The sequence below is a fragment of the Oryctolagus cuniculus genome, chromosome 4 (genome assembly GCF_964237555.1).
Source record: "Oryctolagus cuniculus chromosome 4, mOryCun1.1, whole genome shotgun sequence".
NCBI lineage: Eukaryota > Metazoa > Chordata > Mammalia > Lagomorpha > Leporidae > Oryctolagus > Oryctolagus cuniculus.
Genome location: NC_091435.1, coordinates 69678869 through 69699487, shown reverse-complemented (window position 1 = coordinate 69699487; position 20619 = coordinate 69678869). Strand labels below are relative to the sequence as shown.

The following is a 20619-nucleotide window of genomic DNA, read 5'->3' as shown; positions in this document are numbered from 1 at the left end:
CTAGGCTAATCCTCCACCTTGCGGCGCCAGCACACCGGGTTCTGGTCCCGGTCGGGGCGCCGGATTCTGTCCCGGTTGCCCCTCTTCCGGGCCAGCTCTCTGCTGTGGCCAGGGAGTGCAGTGGAGGATGGCCCAAGTGCTTGGGCCCTGCACCCTATGGGAGACCAGGATAAGTACCTGGCTCCTGCCATCGGATCAGCGCGTGCGCTGGCCACAGCGTGCCGGCCGCAGCGGCCATTGGAGGGTGAACCAGCGGCAAAGGAAGACCTTTCTCTCTGTCTCTCTCTCTCACTATCCACTCTGCCTGTCAAAAAATAAAAATAAAAAAAGTTTTCTGGGTTAGTTACCACTGTTTACATATATCCAGGACCACAAGATATAGATTGAAAAAAGTCATATGATAGCTGAAGACATGGTCTTGGTGAGATGGTATAGCACTGCATTCTTAATTGGGGAGAAGCACTAAAGAAAGTAATAGGGACTTGGGCCCTGCAATCTGATAGAGCTAAATTACAATCTTGAAGCTACCATTTATTAGCTGTGTAACTGTGTACAAATTAATTATTTTAATAACATGTACTTTATATGTTAGGAAATGTTAAATTAAACTGTACAATATATACATATAGTTATATAATACACATAGTTAAATAATAACTTGTCTTAATAAAATTAGTTTTTTAAAAAAATGTTTATCAAGTAGTTGGATTCTGGCCTCCCGTGTGGGAGACCTGGATTGCATTCCTGGCTCCTTAGCTCCTTCACTCCAGACTTGGCTCAGCCCCAGCTGGGGAGTGAACCAGTGGATGGGAACTCTGTCTGTCTTCTTCCTGTCTTTGTCTCCTGTGTTCTCTCTGCCCCTCAAATAATTTTTTTTTTTTACAAAAGATATTTACCAACATAGGACCAGTTATATCAGATGTCAAACATTTTGTGTTCATAGACACAAAATGTTTTTTCTTTCCCCTTTATTTTTGTTTGTATTTTTATCAAGATATGTTTCACATACAATAAAAACCACTCTTCAAGTGTGCAATTCAGTGGTTAGTAGTTTATTTGCAAGGTCTTCAGCCATCTCCACTTTCTAACAAAGTAATGCCATCTCCAGAAAGAAACCCTATCTTTGTTAATAATCATTGTCTATTCCCTCTTCCCATTCTTGGCAACCTCCTACCTGCTTTCTGTTTCTGTGTATTTATGTATTTTAGATATTTCATACAGACAGAACAGTAATTTCATATAAAATAGAATAATGTGACCTATAGTGTCAGGCTTCTTTTACTTAGCATGATGTTTTCAAGGTTCATCTGTGTCATAGTTTATGTCAATACTTCATGTATTTTATTTTAAGATTTATTTTATTTTTTTGAAAGTCAGAATTACAAAAGAGTGAGGGAGATACAGAGACAGAGAGATCTTCCATCCTCTTGTTCACTCCCCAAAGGCTGTAACAGCCAGGGCTGTGCCTGACAGAAGCCAGGAGCCAGGAGCTTCATCTGAGTCTCCCACGTAGGTGCAGGGGCCCAAGGACTTGCGCCGTGGTCTGCGGCTTTTCCAGGCCATAGCAGGGAGCTAGATCAGAAGTGGAGCAGCTGGGACTCCAACTGGTACCAAATGGGATGCCAGCGTCACAGGAAGTGGCTTTACCTTTATACCACAACACTGGCCCACTTCATGTCTTTTTATTGACTGTGTGGATATACACACTTTATTGTATCCATTCAACATCTGATGGGCATTTGGATTGTTTTGGCTCATTTTTGTACAAGTTTTTGTGTGAATATGTTTTCTGTTCTCTTGGGTGTGTGCATAGGAGTAGAATTGCTGGGAGTGGATATTGCTAGGTGATGTAGTACTTCTATGTTTAACTTCTTGAAGATTTGCCCATTTATTTTCTGAAGTGACTGTATTTTACATTCCTACCACCAATGTATGAGATAATAGCAAATTTATATATATATATATTTTTTCATTTGAAAGGCAGACATCTTTTGCTGGTTAATTCCCCAAATCCCTGCAATAGCGCTGGACCAGGCAGAAGCCAGGAGACCTGAACTCAATCTATTTCTCCCATGTGTGTGGCAGGGACTCATATACTTGAGCCAACCTCTCTTGCTTCCTATAGTGCTCATTAGCAGGAAGCTGGATTGGAAGTGGAGGAGCCAGGACAAATATATATATATATATATATATATATATATATATATATATGTATGTATGTGTGTGTGTCTGTGTGTGTGTGTGTATTTGAAAGAGAAGAGGGAGATAGAGAACCTTCCATCTACTGGGTCACTCCCCAGATGGCCACAGTGGTCAGGGCTGGGCCAGGCTGAAGGCAGGAACCAGGAGCTTCATCCAGGATTCCCATGTGGGGCTAGGGCCCACACACTTGGGTCATCTGCTGCTGCTTTTCTAGTCATGTTAGCAGGGAGCTAGATTGGAAGTGAAGCAGCTGGCACTCAAACTGATGCTCATATGGGATGCTGGTGTTACAGGTGAGGGCTTAACCAGCTGAGCCACAATGCTGGCTCCTGTATATTTTTTGAAAGAAACTTTAAGTGACAGGGACAAAAAAAAAAAAAAAAAAAAAAAAAAAAAAAGAGCTATTTAAGACACTAGCAGTGTTCTCTATCTTAATCTGAGTGGTAGTTACATAGGGGTATTCCAATATAAAAATCCTTATGGGGCAGGCTTTTGGCCTGACAGTTAATGAATTCAGTTAGGACACCAGTGTCTTAAATCAGAATGCTTGGGTCCAGCTCCAGGCTTTGGCTCCTGGATCCATCTTCCTTCTAATGCAATCCCTGGGAGGCAGTGGTGATGGCTCAAGTAGCTGGGCTCCTCATACCACATAGGAGATCTGAATTGAGTTCCCAGCTCTCAGCTTCTACCCTGGCTGTTGCAGGCATTTGAAAGTAAACCAGTAGATGGCATTGCATTTGTGGTCTCTCTTTCTCTCTCTCTCTCAAAAAAAAAAAAAAGAAAGAAAAGAAAAGAAAAGAAAAATTTGCATTGAGCTATTTACTTGAATTAGTGATCTGTCTTACATGTAATTTGTACATCAATAAAAACGAAAAAGATCTCCTCACTTCCTTATCACCTTTTCATTTCACTATAGATCAGGTAGACGTTTTTTCAGACCAGTGCTCATTTGTGGATTGATATTTGGGAACCACTGATCTCAAGATAAAACCCAAGCACAGGCCGGCGCTGCAGCTCAATAGGCTAATCCTCCACCTGCAGCGCCGGCACACCGGGTTCTTGTCCCGGTCGGGGCACCGGATTCTGTCCCGGTTGCCCCCCTTCCAGGCCAGCTCTCTGCTGTGGCCAGGGAGTGCAATGGAGGATGGCCCAAGTGCTTGGGCCCTGCACCCACATGGGAGACCAGGAGAAGCACCTGGCTCCTGCCTTGGGATCAGCGCGGTGCGCCGGCAGCAGCGCACCGGCCATGGTGGCCATTGGAGGGTGAACCAATGGCAAAGGAAGACCTTTCTCTCTCTCTCACTGTCCACTCTGCCTGTCAAGAAAAAAAACAAACAAACAAACAAACAAAAAAAAACCCTAGCACATTGATTAGTCATGGAAAATTGCTTTTGCAGTCTGGTCCAAGTTCTCTGTGTCCTCATCACCTGCCTCTTTCCTGTCCTCCCGAGTTTTGCTCAGTTCTAGTACAGTGCTCAGACTCACCAGACTTTTTCATGTTTCAATGTCCTTAAAGCTTCTCTCTCATGTCCTTTTCTCTCCTTTCTCCACCTGGTAAAACCCTACTTTTTTTCCAAGACCTCACTTTGATTCCCACAAGAAGCATGCTCTATAGGCCGGCACTGTGGCATAGCAGGTAAAGCTGCTGCCTGCAGTGCCACATCCCATATGGGCACTGGTTGGAGTCCCGGCTGCTCCACTTCACATCCAGCTCTCTCCTATGGCCTGGGAAAGCAGTGGAAGATGGCTCAAGTCCCTGGGCCCCTGCACCCACGTGGGAGACCCGGAGGAAGCTCCTGACTCCTGGCTTCAGATCGGCACAGCTCCAGCTGTTGCAGCCAATTGAGGAGTGAACCAGCGAATGGAAGACCTCTCTCTCTCTCTCTCTTTCTCAGTGTAACTCTTTCAAATAAATAAATAAATAAATCTTTAAAAAAAAAAAAAAAAGAAGAAGCATGTTCTAGCTTTTCTTCTTGCATAGAGTTTCATTAATAAATCTTTTTTTTTTTTTTTAATTTTTTGACAGACAGAGTGGACAGTGAGAGAGAGAGACAGAGAGAAAGGTCTTCCTTTTGCCGTTGGTTCACCCTCCAATGGCCGCCGCAGCCGGCGCGCTGCGGCCGGCGCACCGCGCTGATCTGATGGCAGGAGCCAGGTACTTCTCCTGGTCTCCCATGGGGTGCAGGGCCCAAGCACCTGGGCCATCCTCCACTGCACTCCCTGGCCACAGCAGAGAGCTGGCCTGGAAGAGGGGCAACCAGGACAGAATCCGGCGCCCCAACCGGGACTAGAACCCGGTGTGCCGGCGCCGCTAGGCGGAGGATTAGCCTAGTGAGCCGCGGCGCCAGCAATAAATCTTTTTAATAGCACTAATTTTTAATTCATTTTTTAAAAATTAGAAGTGTTTTATTTTCAAAAACATCTTTATTGAGACATAATTCACATGCCATATAATTCCATCCATTTAAAGTATATTCTCCAATGGTTTTGAGCTTGTTCAAAGTTTTGCAGCTATCACCACAGTCAATTTTAGAATGTTTTCATCATCCATAACTATTGGTAGTCATTTTGCATTTCTCTCTCCCCATCTTACTTCACTTTTAAAAAGTTTTTTTTTATTTGAAAATCAGAGTTACACAGAGATAGTAGGAAAGGCAGAGAGAGAGAGAGACATCTTCCATCCGCTGGTTCACTCCCCAGTTGGCCACAACGGCCAGAGCTGTGCCGATCCAAAACCAGGAGCCTCCTCCAGGTCTCCCACATGGGTGCAGGGGCCCAAGGACCTGGGCCATCCTCCATTGCTTTCCCAGGCCATCTCAGAGAGCTGGATCAGAAGTGGAGCAGCCAGGTCTTGAACGGGCACCGATATGGGATGCTGGCACCACAGGCGGCAGCTCAACCCCATATGCCACAGCACCAGCCCCTTAAAAAGTATTTTTAAAAATCGCAGACTTGGGGCTCCATTGTGGCATAGATAGTAAAGCTGCTGCCTGTGACTCTGGCATCCCATATGGGCACTGGTTGGAGTCCTGGCTGCTCCACTTCTGATCCAGCTCCCTGTTAATATGCTTGGGAAAGCAACGGAAGATGGCCCAAAGTGCTTGGGCCCCTGCACCCATGTGGGAGACCTGGAAGAAGCTCCTGGCTCCTGGCTTTGGTCTGGCTCAACCCCCGCCATTGCAACCATTTGGGGAGTGAACCAGCAGATGAAAGATCTCTATGTGTGTGTGTGTATGTGTGTGTGCCTCCCTCCCTCTCTCTGTAACTGTGCCTTTCAAATAAATAAAAATAAACCTTGAAAAATTACAGACTTATAGGAAATTACAGATGTAGAATTCTTTACCTAATTTCCCTCAGTGGTGATACCTTATATAGTTCTAACATAATTCCAAAACCTGGAAGCTGACATTCACCAGCCAGTTTTTGTTATTCATCTTTTTTACTTTGCTTTCCCCTTTCTTGTGCTATCCAATAAAGTAGTCACTAGCCATGTGTAGCTTATTAATTTACACTTAAATTAATTAAAAGATAGGGGCTGGCACTGTGGCTTAGTGGGCTAAGCCTCTGCCTGTGGCATCAGCATCACATATGGGCACTGGGTTCTAGTCCCAGCTACTCCTGTTCTGATCCAGCTCTCTGGTAATGGCCTGGAAAAGCAGTAGAAGACGGCCCAAGTGTTTGGACCCCAGCACCCACATGGGAGACCTGGAGGAAGCTCCTTGCTCCTGGCCCAGCTTCTGCTGTTGCAGTCATTTGGGGAGTGAACCAATGGGCGGAAGACCTTTCTCTGTCTCTCCCTCTCTCTAACTCTACCTCTCAAATAAATAAATAAAATCTTTTTTTAAAATTACTTAAAAGGTATGAAATTTAAAAGTTAGTTTCAGGGTCTAACCATGTTTGAAGCCACATTTGAAGCACACAGTAACCACCTACGACTATTGGTGACTGTAACAAACATCCCAGATACAGAATATTTCCATTACTGCACATAGTTCTTTCAGACAGGCACTGATCTCCCTGTATTTTTGTTGAGAGCAGACCTGCTTATTCATCTTATATATCTGCAGTTTCAAGACCAGTGTGAATACTCGATCCATACTTGAATGAGTCCTATCCTCTTGTTTTACACATAAAGAAATTTAGGCTCTGATAAATAAAGTCATATCTAGCAAATGAGTAGAAAATCTGAACCTAGAATTCAGATTTTCTGATTGTAAGTTCACCAGTCCACCAGTCTTTCCATATGAATGTTAACTTGTGAACACCTCCATTTGTGTCAGTTGTCCAAGAAGTAGTAGTTAAAGTAATTAATACTTCTTAGTCTTCAAGGTGCATAAGAATCTTGTTAGAAGTATGTTCCTGGATCTCTCCTTCCTAAGATTCCGATTCGTAGATCTGGTTTGGGGCATAGCAAGTCTTTATTTTAAGCAAGTATTTAATCGTGACTATGTGGAAATAGCATTAGGGATACATCAGAGAGCTTAGAAATAGAACCACACTCAGGGGAATGCTTAATTTTCAATGAAGATACCAAGACAATGCATTAAGGAAAAGAACTTTTTCAACAAGTTGTTGGAACAACTATATGCATTTGGGGGAAATGAACACTGACACCTACCTCATGCCATATGTAATATGTAATATGGATCATTGACTTAAATGTAACAAAACTACAAACCTTCTAGAAGCTATTATAGAAGATTGTCTTAGAGACAGGTAATGGTTTTTTTGGACAGGGCACACAAAATATAATTGTAGCAAAAAACTGATGTTACATTTCATCTAGAACTTTTACTGGGGCTCCCGTTGTGACTGCGTTGTGACAGTGGGTTAAGCTGCTGCTTGTGATGCTAGCATTCTATATTGGAATGTTGCTTCCTGTCCCAGATACTCTGCTTCTAATCCAGTTTCCTGCTAATGTGCCTGTGGAGGCAGCAGAAGATGGCTCAAGTATTTCGGCCCCTGCCACCCATGTGGGAGACTTGGATGAAGTTCCTGGCCCCTAGCTTTGGCCTGGACCAACCAGCTTTGGGCTGCGGCTGTTGAAAAGATCAGTGGATGAAAGATTTCTGTCTCTTCCTCTTTCTCTGTTGCACTGCTTTTCAGATAATCTTTTTTGTAAATAACTTTTCTCACCAAAAGACAAATTAATAGGCCATGTAATTAGGAAAGGATATTTGCAAAATGTATTCAGTGTTTCAGCCAAAGGACAGATAGCCCAGAGATATAAAGAATTTCTTTAAATCATCAATAAAAGGATTAACAGCCCAGTTTAAAAATTGGCAGAAGATATGAACAGACAAAATAAAATCTGCAAATGATGTTAATATGAACATTTAAAAGTGTTTAATCTGATTATTCATCCAGGAAATCGAAGTTAAACTGTAAGATACCACTGTATGCCCACCAGAGTGGCTAAAGTGAATAGACTGACAATACCAAATGCTGCTGAGAATGTAAAGCAGCAAGAACTCTCCTGCATTGTGGGTTGGATGTAAGATGCTACCAACACTTAGGAGAAAGTTGGATAAACATTCTTGTTGAAGTCTTTTATGGATATTGTATCTGAGCTCCCTTGAGTGAATAACAATGAGTGGTATTGTGGAGTGTATGATAAGCAGTTCCACTGCTAGATACTGACCCAAGAAAAATTAAAGCCAGTGGGGCCAGCATTGTGGCATAGCAGGTAAAGCCGCTGCCTGCAATGCCAGCATCCCACATGGGCATTGGTTTGTGTCCTGGCTACTCTACTTCCTGATCCAGCTCCCTTCTAATGGCCTGGGAAAAGCAGAAGACAGCCCAAGTACTTAGGTTCCTGCCACCCACATGGGAGACCTGAAAGAAGCCCCTGGCTTTGGCCTGGCCCAGCCCTAGCTGTTGGAGCCATCTGGAGAGTGAACCAACAGATGGAAGGTCAGTCTCTTTCTCTCTCTCTCTCCCTCTCCCTCTCCCCCCCCCCCACTTCTGTCTCTGTAACTCTTTCAAATAAATAAATATATCTTTAAAAATAAAAATGAAAGTCAGTATCCATAAGGGACTTCTACAAGGGTGTTCATAGGAGCTTTACTCACAATAGTCGAAACATGGAAATAGGTCAGGTGTCTATCCACAGAAAAAAATAGGTAAATAAACTGTTATAAATTCACCAGCAGTTATAAGGTCATCCTTGACAATAAAAAGGGACAAAACTACTGGATCAATTTAAAAAGCATGATGTTGAGTGAAAGCTTGACACCACAGAATTCCCAGTGAATATGTTAAAACAACTAGGATATAGCCGGCACCACGGCTCACTAGGCTAATCCTCTGCCTTGCGGCGCCGGCACCCCAGGTTCTAGTCCCGGTCGGGGCGCCGGATTCTGTCCTGGTTGCCCCTCTTCCGGGCCAGCTCTCTGCTGTGGCCAGGGAGTGCAGTGGAGGATGGCCCAAGTACTTGGGCCCTGCACCCCATGGGAGACCAGGAGAAGTACCTGGCTCCTGGCTTCGGATCAGCGCGGTGCGCCGGCCACAGCGCGCCAGCCGCGGCGGCCATTGGAGGGTGAACCAACGGCAAAGGAAGACCTTTCTCTCTGTCTCTCTCTCTCTCTCTCACTGTCCACTCTGCCTGTCAAAAAAAAAAAAAAAAAAAAACTAGGATAGTGGTTGCCTCTGCAGGTTTGGGGGGCAGGGGATTGTCAAGGTCACAAAACAAACATCCTCTGTGGTAGGTGATCTAAAGACCACATTTTGAGAATCATTCTTTGCCTGATTTTAGAAAGAATTCCTTCTTTTCATAAAAGCAAGATTCATAGATTACTAATTTGTTATTTCTTTCTTTCTTTCTTTCTTTCTTTCTTTTCTTTTTTTTTTTTTTTTTTTTTTGACAGGCAGAATTAGTGAGAGAGAGAGACAGAGAGAAAGGTCTTCCTTTCCATTGGTTCACCTCCCAAATGGCCACTACGGCTGGTGCTCTGTGGCCGGCGCACCGCACCAATCCGAAGCCAGGAGCCAGATGCTTCCTCCTGGTCTCCCATGCGGGTGCAGGGCCCAAGGACTGGGCCATGCTCCACTGCCTTCCTGGGCCACAGCAGAGAGCTGGACTGGAAGAGGAGCAACCAGGACAGAATCCAGCGCCCCAACTGGGACTAGAATTTGGGGTGCTGGTGTCGCAGGCAGAGGATTAGCCAAGTGAGCCACGGCGCTGGCCCTAATTTGTCATTTCTTAAATGTCTCTATTATAAGCAGAGAGAGAGATCTCCTGTCTGCTACTTTACTCCTCAGTGGCCACAATGGCCAGGGTTGGATCACTCCAAAGCCAGGACAACCTGTGTCTCTCAGGGGATGGTAGGAACCCAACTGCTTGAGCTCTCACCAGTACCTTCTGAGTTGTATGTTACTAAGGAATCAGAAACTGGAGCCAGGAATCAAACCCAGGCACCCCAATATGGGATGTGGGTGCCTTAACCACTATGCTGAATGCCTGCCCCTGTTATTTTCACTTTTTGTTAAAAATTCTTGAAATTTTAAATACCTTGTATTTAATTACGTAATATTGTACTAAAAATGCCATTTCTTTGTTAATGTTAATTAGTAAGTTGACAGAGTCATAAAAATATTGCATAGTTCCTGATTGTGATAGATACCCTTGTAGACATCAAGAATACAATTTTTTAAAAAGATTTTATTTATTTGAAGACAGAGTCACAGAGAGAGAGGTCTTCCATCCAATGGTTCACTCCTCAGATGGCCGCAATGGCTGGAGCTGTGCCGATCCGAAGCCAGGAGCCTCTTCCGGGTCTTCCACGTGGGTACAGGGGCGTCCTTGGGCCATCTTTTACTGATCTCCCAGGCCATAGCAGAGAGCTGGATAGGAAGTGGAGCAGCTGGGACTAGAACCGGCACCCATATGGGATGCCGACGCCTCAGGCCAGGGCATTAACCCGCTGCACCACAGTGCCGGCCCCAAGAATACAATTTTTTTCTTTTCTTTAGAGAGAGAGAGACAGAGAGAAAGGTCTTCCTTCCATTGGTTCACCCCCAAAATGGCCAGCATGCTATGGCCGGCACACTGCGGCTAGCGCACCGCGCTGATCCAAAGTCAGGAGCCAGGTGTTTCTTCTGGTCTCCCAGCGGGTGCAGGGCCCAAGCACTTGGGCCATCCTCCACTGCCTTCCCGGGCCACAGCAGAGAGCTGGCCTGGAAGAGGGGCAACCAGGACAGAACCCGGCGCCCTGACCAGGACTAGAACCCGGGGTGCCGGTGCCACAGGCAGAGGATTAGCATAGTGAGACGCAGCACCAGCCTTTTTTTTTTTTTTTCTTTTTTCTTTTTTGACAGAGTTAGACAGTGAAAGAGAGAGAGACAGAAAAACGTCTTCCTTCCATGGTTCACCCCCCAAATGGCTGTCACGGCCGGAGCTACGCCGATCCGAAGCCAAGAGCCAGGTGCTTCTTCCCGGTCTCCGACGCGAGTTCAGGGGCCCAAGCACTTGGGCCATCCTCCGCTGCCTTCCTGGGCCACAGCAGAGAGCTGGACTGGAAGAGGAGCAACCGGGACTAGAACCGGTGTCCATATGGGATGCTGGCACTGTAGGCAGAGGATTAACCAAGTGAGCCACGGCGTCGGCCCCCAAGAATACAATTTTTAACATCAAAGAATTGGACATGGAAATAATTTTTCACTGAATTGGATGAAATTCGTTAAACGTGTGGTTTGAGACAGGACAGATGTTTGTAGTGGTCTTTGGTAATCTGGATGATTTTGTCTTATAGTTGTAGTCCTCTTTCATTTAAACTGCTGGCTCCCACCCAGTGCAGAGAGTGCTTATTTATGTGATAAACCACTAGTGTCATTCACTTTAAGGATTTGAGATGTTTAGATAATTAGAGCTTTTACTTCCTTTACCTTAATCATAACATGAAAATATGTGCAGACTTTGAGAAGTGTTGCAGTGTGGGGCTTGAGGATCAGTGGAACTAAGGTATCTATCAGATGTGTGAAATCTTGCCAATTAAAGAAACCTGCCACTTTTGTTTTTCAAAATTTCCTTATAAGAATCACCTTGGGCACTCATTAAATTTCAGACCCTTTCCTTCTGAGATTGGAATTCCTCCCTTAGAGGCTAATTGGGTGGGTCTCTGATGGGTTGAGAATTTGTATATTTAAACAAGTACTTCCAGATAATACTTATCAGGAATATGTAGAAAACATGGCCCTAAAGTAAAGTTTCTCAAACTTTCATTAATACCAAAAAGAAAAATCACCCAAGGAGTTTGTTGAAAAAGGAAATTCCTGAGCCCTACCTAGACTTCTCATTTGTCGAGTCTGGGATGAAGCCCCCAAATCTACATTGTTTGAGAGCACATATGGTGCACAGGTCTGAAGACTGTCTTCCAAGGGCCACTGCCTTAGTGGGATGTCCCTAAATATGTTTTTAATCACTCTTAAAGACATGAGAGAGAGGTAAGCGATTGAAAGGAAGACAGTTTTAGAATTGAGGACAGATCTTTGTGTAGGTCCTGAGGGAGCATGTTGGGTAACCTATGGACGGGGAGGATCTTAGGGTCAGTGAGCATGCATGAGGGAAAGGAATCACTTCCTGGGACCAACGCAGGACTGCTGTCTTTGTGGGCTAAGCCATGGCTAACCATTGGAAGTGATTTTTGAGAGCAACTGCCTTTGTTGTGGGCTAGGTTGGGCCAAAATTAGTATTCCATGCTCTTCTTACCTTTTACTTAGAAAGGAATTCTAGATACAGGCACAAACATGACATGCAGCATGATAAGGCTTGTTTAGAAAGAGAGAGGAATCCATAGGCACATGAAGACTTCATTTAGGGAGAGTGGGCCAGGAAAGGTAAAAAGGGGGAATTTCATACCCTGCTCTGCTGGTCCTGGGTCCACGAGGTGGAGAGAGAGAGCCCTTCACCCGGCTTTTTATTAGCTTTGAAAGTAGAGTGGTTACATAGTACCGCCCCCAGGTCCTGGGAAAGGCGAGGAGGGGTCATCTGATTGATGATAGGATTACTAGGGAGTGGGATAGATGTGGCCTGCAGCTCATGAACTTAATCTATGTCCCTGACTTTTCCCAATCACATTTATTTGCTTTCAGGTGGTGGGGAGAATTCAGAATCATCTTGCAGGCTACCAAAAATCTGCCTGCATGCCGGCCCCTGTCTCATGTGCTGCTGCTGGACTCTTAAGGATTGTAAACATGCACTGGTTTTTCTCTTGTATAGTAAGAAGAAAACATAACCTATAGACCACCTTCTGGCAGAAGATGATAGATTCGGATCAGAAACGGGAGGCGTTGGAAGCCAGGAATCAAAAGTGAAGAAACTCTGCAAGCCCTTGGGTAAGAAAATGACAGGGATTGTTTATTTCGTTACAAGTCCCACATTATCATCACATGATTATCTAACATGAGTGTGTTACTTTTATGCCAGTTGGTAGTTCACAAGTGGTGGGGGGAAGGCAGAACTACTGGAAATGGGTCTTGGCCACGTGTTTCTCTGCCGGCTGCTTCATATTTCTTCTGCCTTCCCCTTGCCTGCATTCTCTTCTTCCTCCTCCCTCCTCCCTCCTCCCTCCTCCCTCCTCCCTCCTCCCTCCTCCTTCCTCCTTCCTCCCTTCCTTTTGTCTCTTCTCCCTTCTTTTCATTTATTTATTTGAAAGGAGAGGAGAGAAAAGTGCTCCCCCAAGCCCCCATACACTGGGTCACTAACTAAACACCCACATCAAGATGGTGCCAGGCCAGGCTGAATCTGGGAGCCAGGAACTGGGTCTCTCATGTGGGTGACAGGGACCCAACCACTTGAGCCATTATCTGCTGCCTCCCAGGGTCTGCATTAGCAGAGGCTGAAATCAGGAGCAAAGCGGAGACTTGAACCCAGGAACTCCAATATGGTATGCAGGTATTTCTTTTTATTTATTTGACAGGTAGAGTTAGACAGTGAGAGAGAGAGAGAGAGAGAGAGAAAGGTCTTCCTTTGTTCTGTTGGTTCATCCCCAAAGTGGCCGCAATAGTGGCCGGCACGCTGCGCTGATCCGAAGCCAGGTGCCTCCTCCTGGTCTTCCATGCGGGTGCAGGGCCCAAGGACCTGGGCCATCCTCCACTGTACTCCCGGGCCACAGCAGAGAGCTGGACTGGAAGAGGAGCAACCGGGACAGAATCCAGTGCCCCAACCGGGACTAGAACCCGGGGTGCCGGCGCCACAGGCGGAGGATTAGCCTAGTGAGCCACGGCGCTGGCCTGGTATGCATGTATTTCAACTGACAGCTTAAATGCTAAGCCTAATGCCCACCCCCATTGCTACCTGTTTTGCAGAACCCCACTCCCTCCTTTCTAGGGCTAAAGTTTAAGCTGAAATACCTTATTAATTTTCATAGTGAACATTTATTGAATCCTAATTACTGCTAGGCACCATGGTGTTACACTCTCTCTGCATTATTTCTGTTTGTTCATTTGAGAGGCAGACACACAGAAAACTTCCTTCTGGTAGTGTACTTCCCAAGTGCCCACAACTGCTGAGTCTGGGCCAGGTCTCAGAAAATTTCTGGAACCAGAAATGCAATCCAAGTCTCCCGTGTGGGTGGCAGGAACCCAATCACTTGAGCCATCACCCCTTCCTTCCAGACTACATTAGCAGAAAGGTAGAGTTGGGATCTGGAACCTGGTATGAAATCCACGTATTCCAGTATCAGACAAGCGTCTTAACCTCTAGGCTAAGAGCCCGTCCCATCCCTGCATTATGCCATTCACTTCTCAGAACCACCCAGTGATACAGATAACTGTTGTTGTGATCCATGTTGCAGATAAAACATCTGAAGTTCCAAGAGGTTCTATCACTTCTCTAAGACCTGACAACTAGGAAGTGGCTGAAGCAGATTTTAAACTCTTGCTTTCTGACTTCTGACTCCATTCTTACTACTTTTTCTCTAAGAGAAAAAAAAAAAAAGTGTGGGACGGAACCACACTTGGAGTGTACTTGCAGCATACTGGAGCAGCTACTCCAGCTTGGCGGCCCTCTTCGGAAAAGCTGTCAATCCCTGGAATTTAAAAGCATTAAAGTTTTCATCATGAAAATTTTAAAAATAAGGGAAGAAAAAGACATCACCTTTAATACTTGCTGACCTTACTATTAATTGACATATTAATGTGTATATTCCCATATATGTATGTATATTTCCCTGTAGTACATACATTCCTTAGTATCCTGATATTAACAATATAAGTAGAAACTTTCATGCCCAGATTTTCATGATTTTTAAATGATAGCTTAAAACTTGTAGCTGCTTGACATGGAAGAAAGTCCAACAAATGAGTGGATGAATGAATGCTTGCTTCCATGTATAAAATATTGGCCGGTGCTGCAGCTCACTAGGTTAATCCTCCGCCTGTGGCGCCCGTACCCTGGGTTCTAGTCCCGGTCGGGATGCTGGATTCTGTCACGGTTGCCCCTCTTCCAGGCCAGCTCTCTGCTGTGGCCCGGGAAGGCAGTGGAGGATGGCCCAAGTGCTTGGGCCCTGCACCCCATGGGAGACCAGGAGGAAGCATCTGGCTCCTGGCTTCGGATTGGTGCAGTGCTCCGGCCATAGTGGCCATTTGGGGGGTGAACCAACAGAAGGAAGACCTTTCTCTCTGTCTCTGATTCTCTCTCAATGTCTAACTATGCCTGTCAAAAAAAAAAAAATTATATATTCGTGTACTTTTGTTGTTTTTCTGTGTTTAGTGAGGAGGACAGTAGTTCAAGTTTAAATGTTGTTATTACTCCGTGAACTAGGAACATGCTTTCCCAACTCAAGTATGTTCTACCTGTTTTTCCAGGTCTTGCTCAAATCCACATACCCTTGAAGCTTTTCTTGATTTCCGAGCCAACAATGATCTCGGTCAACTCCAGCCTTCTCAAGCACTTTCTGGCAATTCTTCACATTCAACATTCACCATGTTTTCCATCTGCTGGTTAACAGCAGTTTTGTCTTCTCTTCTTGCACTCCTTTCTATCCACAATACCTAACCCAGTGCTTTTTCAATGTCAGTTTTACTCTTCAGCATTTTGGTATTCAAATCAAATTGTTATTGGCCAATTTCCTTTAGAGTCTAGAATGACTAAACTTACTGCTGTGTTTTTCCATCCATTTATAGGTTCCTATCACTGTAACCATGCCAGAAATGACAGAGAATGAGACTCCTATGAAAAAACAGCACAGGTATGTACCCACTACCCCAAAATAATAGAGCATGGGCAGATAAGCAGAATTAGCTCCTTTTTTCCTCTGTGGGTACAGTACTTAGGGAACTTTCATTGGAATGGTTAGAAAATGATTACTCTCCAGAAATACATAGTTAAATATAAAGAGATTTACTTAAATGGGTATATGGTTAATATTTACTTGTCTACTTCATTCAGCTAGCAGTGTAACAAGTAACAGTCACCATCAGTAGATAATAGTGTATAACCTATACTAAATGTTTAGTTTCCAATGGCATTTTTACTCGCATACAGTATTAGTTTTGCAGATTCTGAGTTCTTTTAGGCTACAGTGAGTATGAATAAATGTTTTGTGTCAGTCCAATCTATTAATGCCAGTACATATATCAGTACAATACTACATTTGGTTCTTTGTATAACCCTCTCCTAAATTTCTCGCATTTTGGTCATGCTTCTACTAATATTAGAAGTATTGTTCGCTTTCCTTACCGAATAACTGTTAGTTAGACTCGCGAGGGTGGGGCACCTTTTCTCTGCCAAGGGCTGTTTGGATGTTTATAACATCATTCATGGGCCATACAAAATTATCAACTTAAAAATTAGCCTGCAGGGCTGGTGTTATAGTATAGGGAGTAAAGCTGCCACATGTGATGCCAGCATCCCATATGGGCACTTGTTCAAGTCCTAGCTGCTCCACTTCAATCCAGCTCCCTGCTAATGGCCTAGGAAAAGCAGTGAAACATGGCCCAAGTGTTTGGGTCCCTGCTACGCATGTGGGAGACAGATGAAGCTCCTGGCTCCTGGCTTCAGCTTGGTTCAGCTCAGCCCTGGCCATTGTGGCCATCTCTTGAGTGAATTGGTGGATGGAAGTTCTCTCTCTTTCTTCTCTCTCTATCTCTCTCTTTCTGTAACTCTGACTTCAAATAAATAAATCTTTAAAAATAAATCCTGCTATAGATTTATTGAATTTTGAGTCCCACCTGTTGTTACCTTGGCAGGCCAGATCTAATGATTTCATAGGCTGGCAGTTCCCCGTGTCTGTGTTAGAGAATACTAAGGTATTTGGTAGTTGCACATAAAAGGAAAAAATAATGTAGTTAAGAGTTTGGACAACCTAAGTTACACCTGAGCCATTTGTCAGTGCCTGAGTACTATTGGCTACCACATTTCCCTCTATGGGAATTACAAAGTTACTCTGTATAGTTGCTTCTCTTCGGCACACCCACACCCACTTATGCCCAGGGGCCAGGGCAAGCATTCATCACCTACTTGGCACATCACTTTGAGAATTTACTAGCACCTAAATTACATTTTTAAAATATTTGAAGTTTTCAGTGATTAATTCAGTTCCCAACTTATGTCTTCTGGGTATGAGCTAATGGATGTGACTTCTAAATTTATACTGAGGGAATTATAGTTAGGCTTTCATACCATAATATGTATTAAGACGACTTTTCTGCAGGTATTATTGCTGCAACAAATATAAATTCATAAAATCTATTTTTATGGTTCACAAGACATAAAGCGAGAAAATGCTTTCCCATTATTTTCATGTTACCTGTTATCTGCACTTTTTTTTTCATTTCAGAAAGAAAAATCGGGAGACACACAATGCAGGTACATACAATAATTTAAATTTTACTTGTTAGTATTTTTTGCATTCTGAAATGAAATTAGACTACAGTTAATTTAAAATTTCTAGGTTATAAGCATAGAATCATTATGTTTTAGGAAAGTGTTCTTTATTGTTTTTAATTGACAGAAGTACTGAAGCTCATGAAGATAACTTGCTAATCATCTTCTGATCCATAGGCCATGGTGATAATTTAAAATTGATGTATTCCTGAAGCTAGTGTTTTAAGTGATTTCATGCATGGAGGAAATTTGGATAGACTCCCAAATAGAATGAGTGTTACGTGTGTTTGCATATATTCCGGAGGAGGCTGGTTACCTGGGGGAGTAGGGAAGACATGAACAGCAGACTTTAGATCTTTAAGGGACTGGCAGTGTGGGCAGTCTTAAATTAAATTGTAGAGTCCTCGATTATAGAAATTAATGTCAAAAACAAATATTTAGTCCTACTGCAAGCATCGTAATTACAGGCCACAGCTTGAAAAACATCCTCATGTGTAGAATTAATTGTGCATACATTTGCAAGTTGGCACATTGGATAACATTTTATTTGCTATCAGAGTCTGCAGTCAGATCTTTAAAAATTATTTCAGAAGTCAATTTATATTACTGTATAAATATCTTCCCTCCCATAAGGAAAGGACCTTTGGGAATCTTTTATGTATGGAAAGATATGTTGAACACGGGTGGGGAATTGCTGTTTCCCAGAGAGAGGAGTTTATTCCCTGTGAAGTTCCATTCACCACTATGGAAAAAGAACCTTAATGTCTTTTTTGGTTTGTTTTAACCTCCTCATATTAAAAAAAAACAAAAACAAAAACAAAAACAAAAAAAAAACACTCTTAGATAATCACAAATACCGTTGTTAGAAAATTCAGAAGAAAGGTAAGCTATACTTATTGCTTTGCTTTTTTTGGCTGTATGAATTAAATTTAATCTTTTCTGGCCATCTGGACTAAATCTTTTTACTGGAATAAGCTGCTGTGTGGTGCCATAAATATGTCCTGACAGCGACTTATTAAGGAAAGAGTAATTAGATATAATTCAAATTACTGGATCTTAAAACAAATATACACATATATAATATATAAAAACAAGTCCTACCTGTTCTATTGTCTGAAAATTCTCATCTTAGAATGAGACTCCTTTGTTGAAAGGAAGGTTTCAGAAAACTTCCTAATGGAAAATATCTGAGGGTAATGTTTCTAGTTATAGTAATGTTTTAAAAATTATTTAATAATCTCTTGGATCCTCTTGCCCCTTCTCAAGTGGTAGCATGTGTACCTGGCCTATTTCCCATTCATTTGGGAAGTTGTCATTTGCCCAGTTCTTTACATGAGAACTATCCAAAAGAGACCAAAGTAGACAGCCCAGACCTCATGGAGAAAACCAAACCAAATGTGTTTCTTTTCTATTTTCGGTCATAACTAATAGCAGTTTCTATTCGGAAAAGGCCCTCTAGTCACCCCTAGATTAAGGTTCTTTAATCAGCTAGAAAGACCTCATTTACTACAAAGAAGTAGCTTTTTGAAAATTTATCTGGTATGTGGATTCTTTTCATTTGGTTATCACTAAAATCTCTAGTAATAATTTGCACTATAATAGAATGATGGCCTGATAGTAAAGCAATATTAGCAATTCCTATTTGTTCATAATTTGTATTTAATTCTTACAGATGATATTCTTTGAAATGCTAATAAAGTATTGCTTATGCTGATTTTTATGAGACTATCACATTTTTAGAAGTGTATTTACTTATTGTGGTTATTTGTCTTTATTAGTTACTGTTTGATAAATATTTCTTAGGGATTTCTTACCCAGGTAGCTTGGGGCAGTGTGGCAGAGCAGAATAAGATTTGATAAGTGAATTTTCTCCCTATTTAGTTGAGAGGCATAGGAAGAAGAAAATCAATGCTGGGATAAACAGAATAGGAGAGCTGATCCCATGTTCTCCTGCCCTGAAGCAGGTAAGAAGTCGTCTCATATTTTATCATTCCTTGTAGACAGTTCCCTGAGTTGTTTCAGTTCTTGGGATGATTATTTTTGTTCCCTGCCCTTTATGTTGTTGTTGTTGTTTGAGTTAATATTGGTCTTTTTTCATTTGTTTCCTTTTCTGTATACTGTTTGATTCTTTCCACATTTCCAGCAATCTCTGATTACAATTTCCTACAAGGCCCAGTGCACATATAATTTCTAAATTCTTTTTTTTTTAAAGATTTATTTATTTATTTGAGAGGTAGAGTTACTGACAGAGAGAGGGAGAGACAGAGAGAAAGGTTTTCCATTTGCTGGTTCATTCCCCAGATGGCCACAACAGCTGGAGCTGCGCTAATCCAAAGCCAGGAGCCAGGAGCTTTGGCCGGCTCTCCAGGTGGGTGCAGGGGCCCATCCTCTACTGCTTTCCCAGGCCATAGCAGAGAGCTAGATCAGAAGAGCAGCCAGGACTAGAACCAGCACCCATATGGTGATGCCAGCACTGTAGGTGGTGGAGGCTTAACCTATGCCACAGCACTGGCCCCCTAAATTCTTTTTTTTTTTCTTCTGACAGGCAGAGTGGACAGTGAGAGAGAGAGAGAGAAAGTTCTTCCTTTTTCCGTTGGTTCACCCCGCAATGGCCACTGCGGCTGGGGCACCGTGCTGAATCGAAGCCAGGAGCCAGGTGCTTCTCCTGGTCTCCCTTGCGGGTGCAGGGCCCAAGGACTTGGGCCATCCTCCATTACACTCCCTGGCCACAGCAGAGAGCTGGACTTGGAGAGGAGCAACTGGGACAGAATCTGGCGCCCCGACCGGGACTAGAACCCCAGGCTGCCGGCACCGCAGGCAGAGGATTAGCCTATTGAGCCACGGCGCCGGCCCCTAAATTCTTTTAAGTTGTGTTTTCTCTTGATTTATTAAGTCAGCCCATGTTTATGTTTATATATATATACCACTCTATTTACCATGCATTTCTTTTATTTTCTGCCAATTCATGTTCTTTACTCTTTTTAAATTCTTATCTGGAGTCTCCCAAGGATCTCTTCACTGTTTATTCTCCAGTTAATCCCCAAGTGTACTTAAAATCTCAGCTGAAACCATGATAGCTTTCCCTACTGAATACAACTTTGTTTTTTCTAATAATAAAGATAAAGAATGCTTGTTCAAAACAAAATGAAACAAAAAAATTGAAACAATAAGGAAGGCATGAAAGAAATCTAAAAAATAACTTGACAACCCCATCCAACTATTATTAAAATGTTACACATCTCTCCAGACATGCCTTTTTAAATGTATATATCCAATTGTGTTACCCTTTTGTCACTGTAAATAAAACTCAAGGGGCCTGCACTGTGGTGTAGCAGGTAAAGCTGCCGCCTGCAATGCCAGCATCCCAAATGGGTGCTGGTTCAAGTCCTGGCTGCTCCACTTCCAATCCAGCTCTCTGCTGTGGCCTGGGAAAGCAGTAGAAGATGGCCCAAGTCCTTGGCCCCTGCACCCATGTGGGAGACCTGGAAGAAGCTCCTGGCTCAACTCCGGCCATTGCGGCCAATTGGGGAATGAGCCAGTGGATCAAAGACCTACCTACTTACCTCTCTCTCTCTCTCTCTGCCTCTCCTTCT

The 20619-nt window shown here is 43.4% G+C and overlaps 1 protein-coding gene across 1 annotated transcript in view; it reads left to right on the top strand.

Moving 5' to 3' along the window:
* The window catches only part of USF3 (upstream transcription factor family member 3), a 63154-nt gene that overhangs the window by 22239 nt on the left and 20296 nt on the right, over positions 1-20619 (top strand). Inside the window, exons 2-5 of the mRNA XM_051819036.2 lie at positions 12419-12534; positions 15325-15389; positions 16980-17008; positions 18908-18990. Coding sequence (XP_051674996.2) covers positions 15343-15389; positions 16980-17008; positions 18908-18990 — 159 coding nt within the window. The 5' untranslated portion in view covers positions 12419-12534; positions 15325-15342. The remainder of the gene's footprint in view (positions 1-12418; positions 12535-15324; positions 15390-16979; positions 17009-18907; positions 18991-20619) is intronic.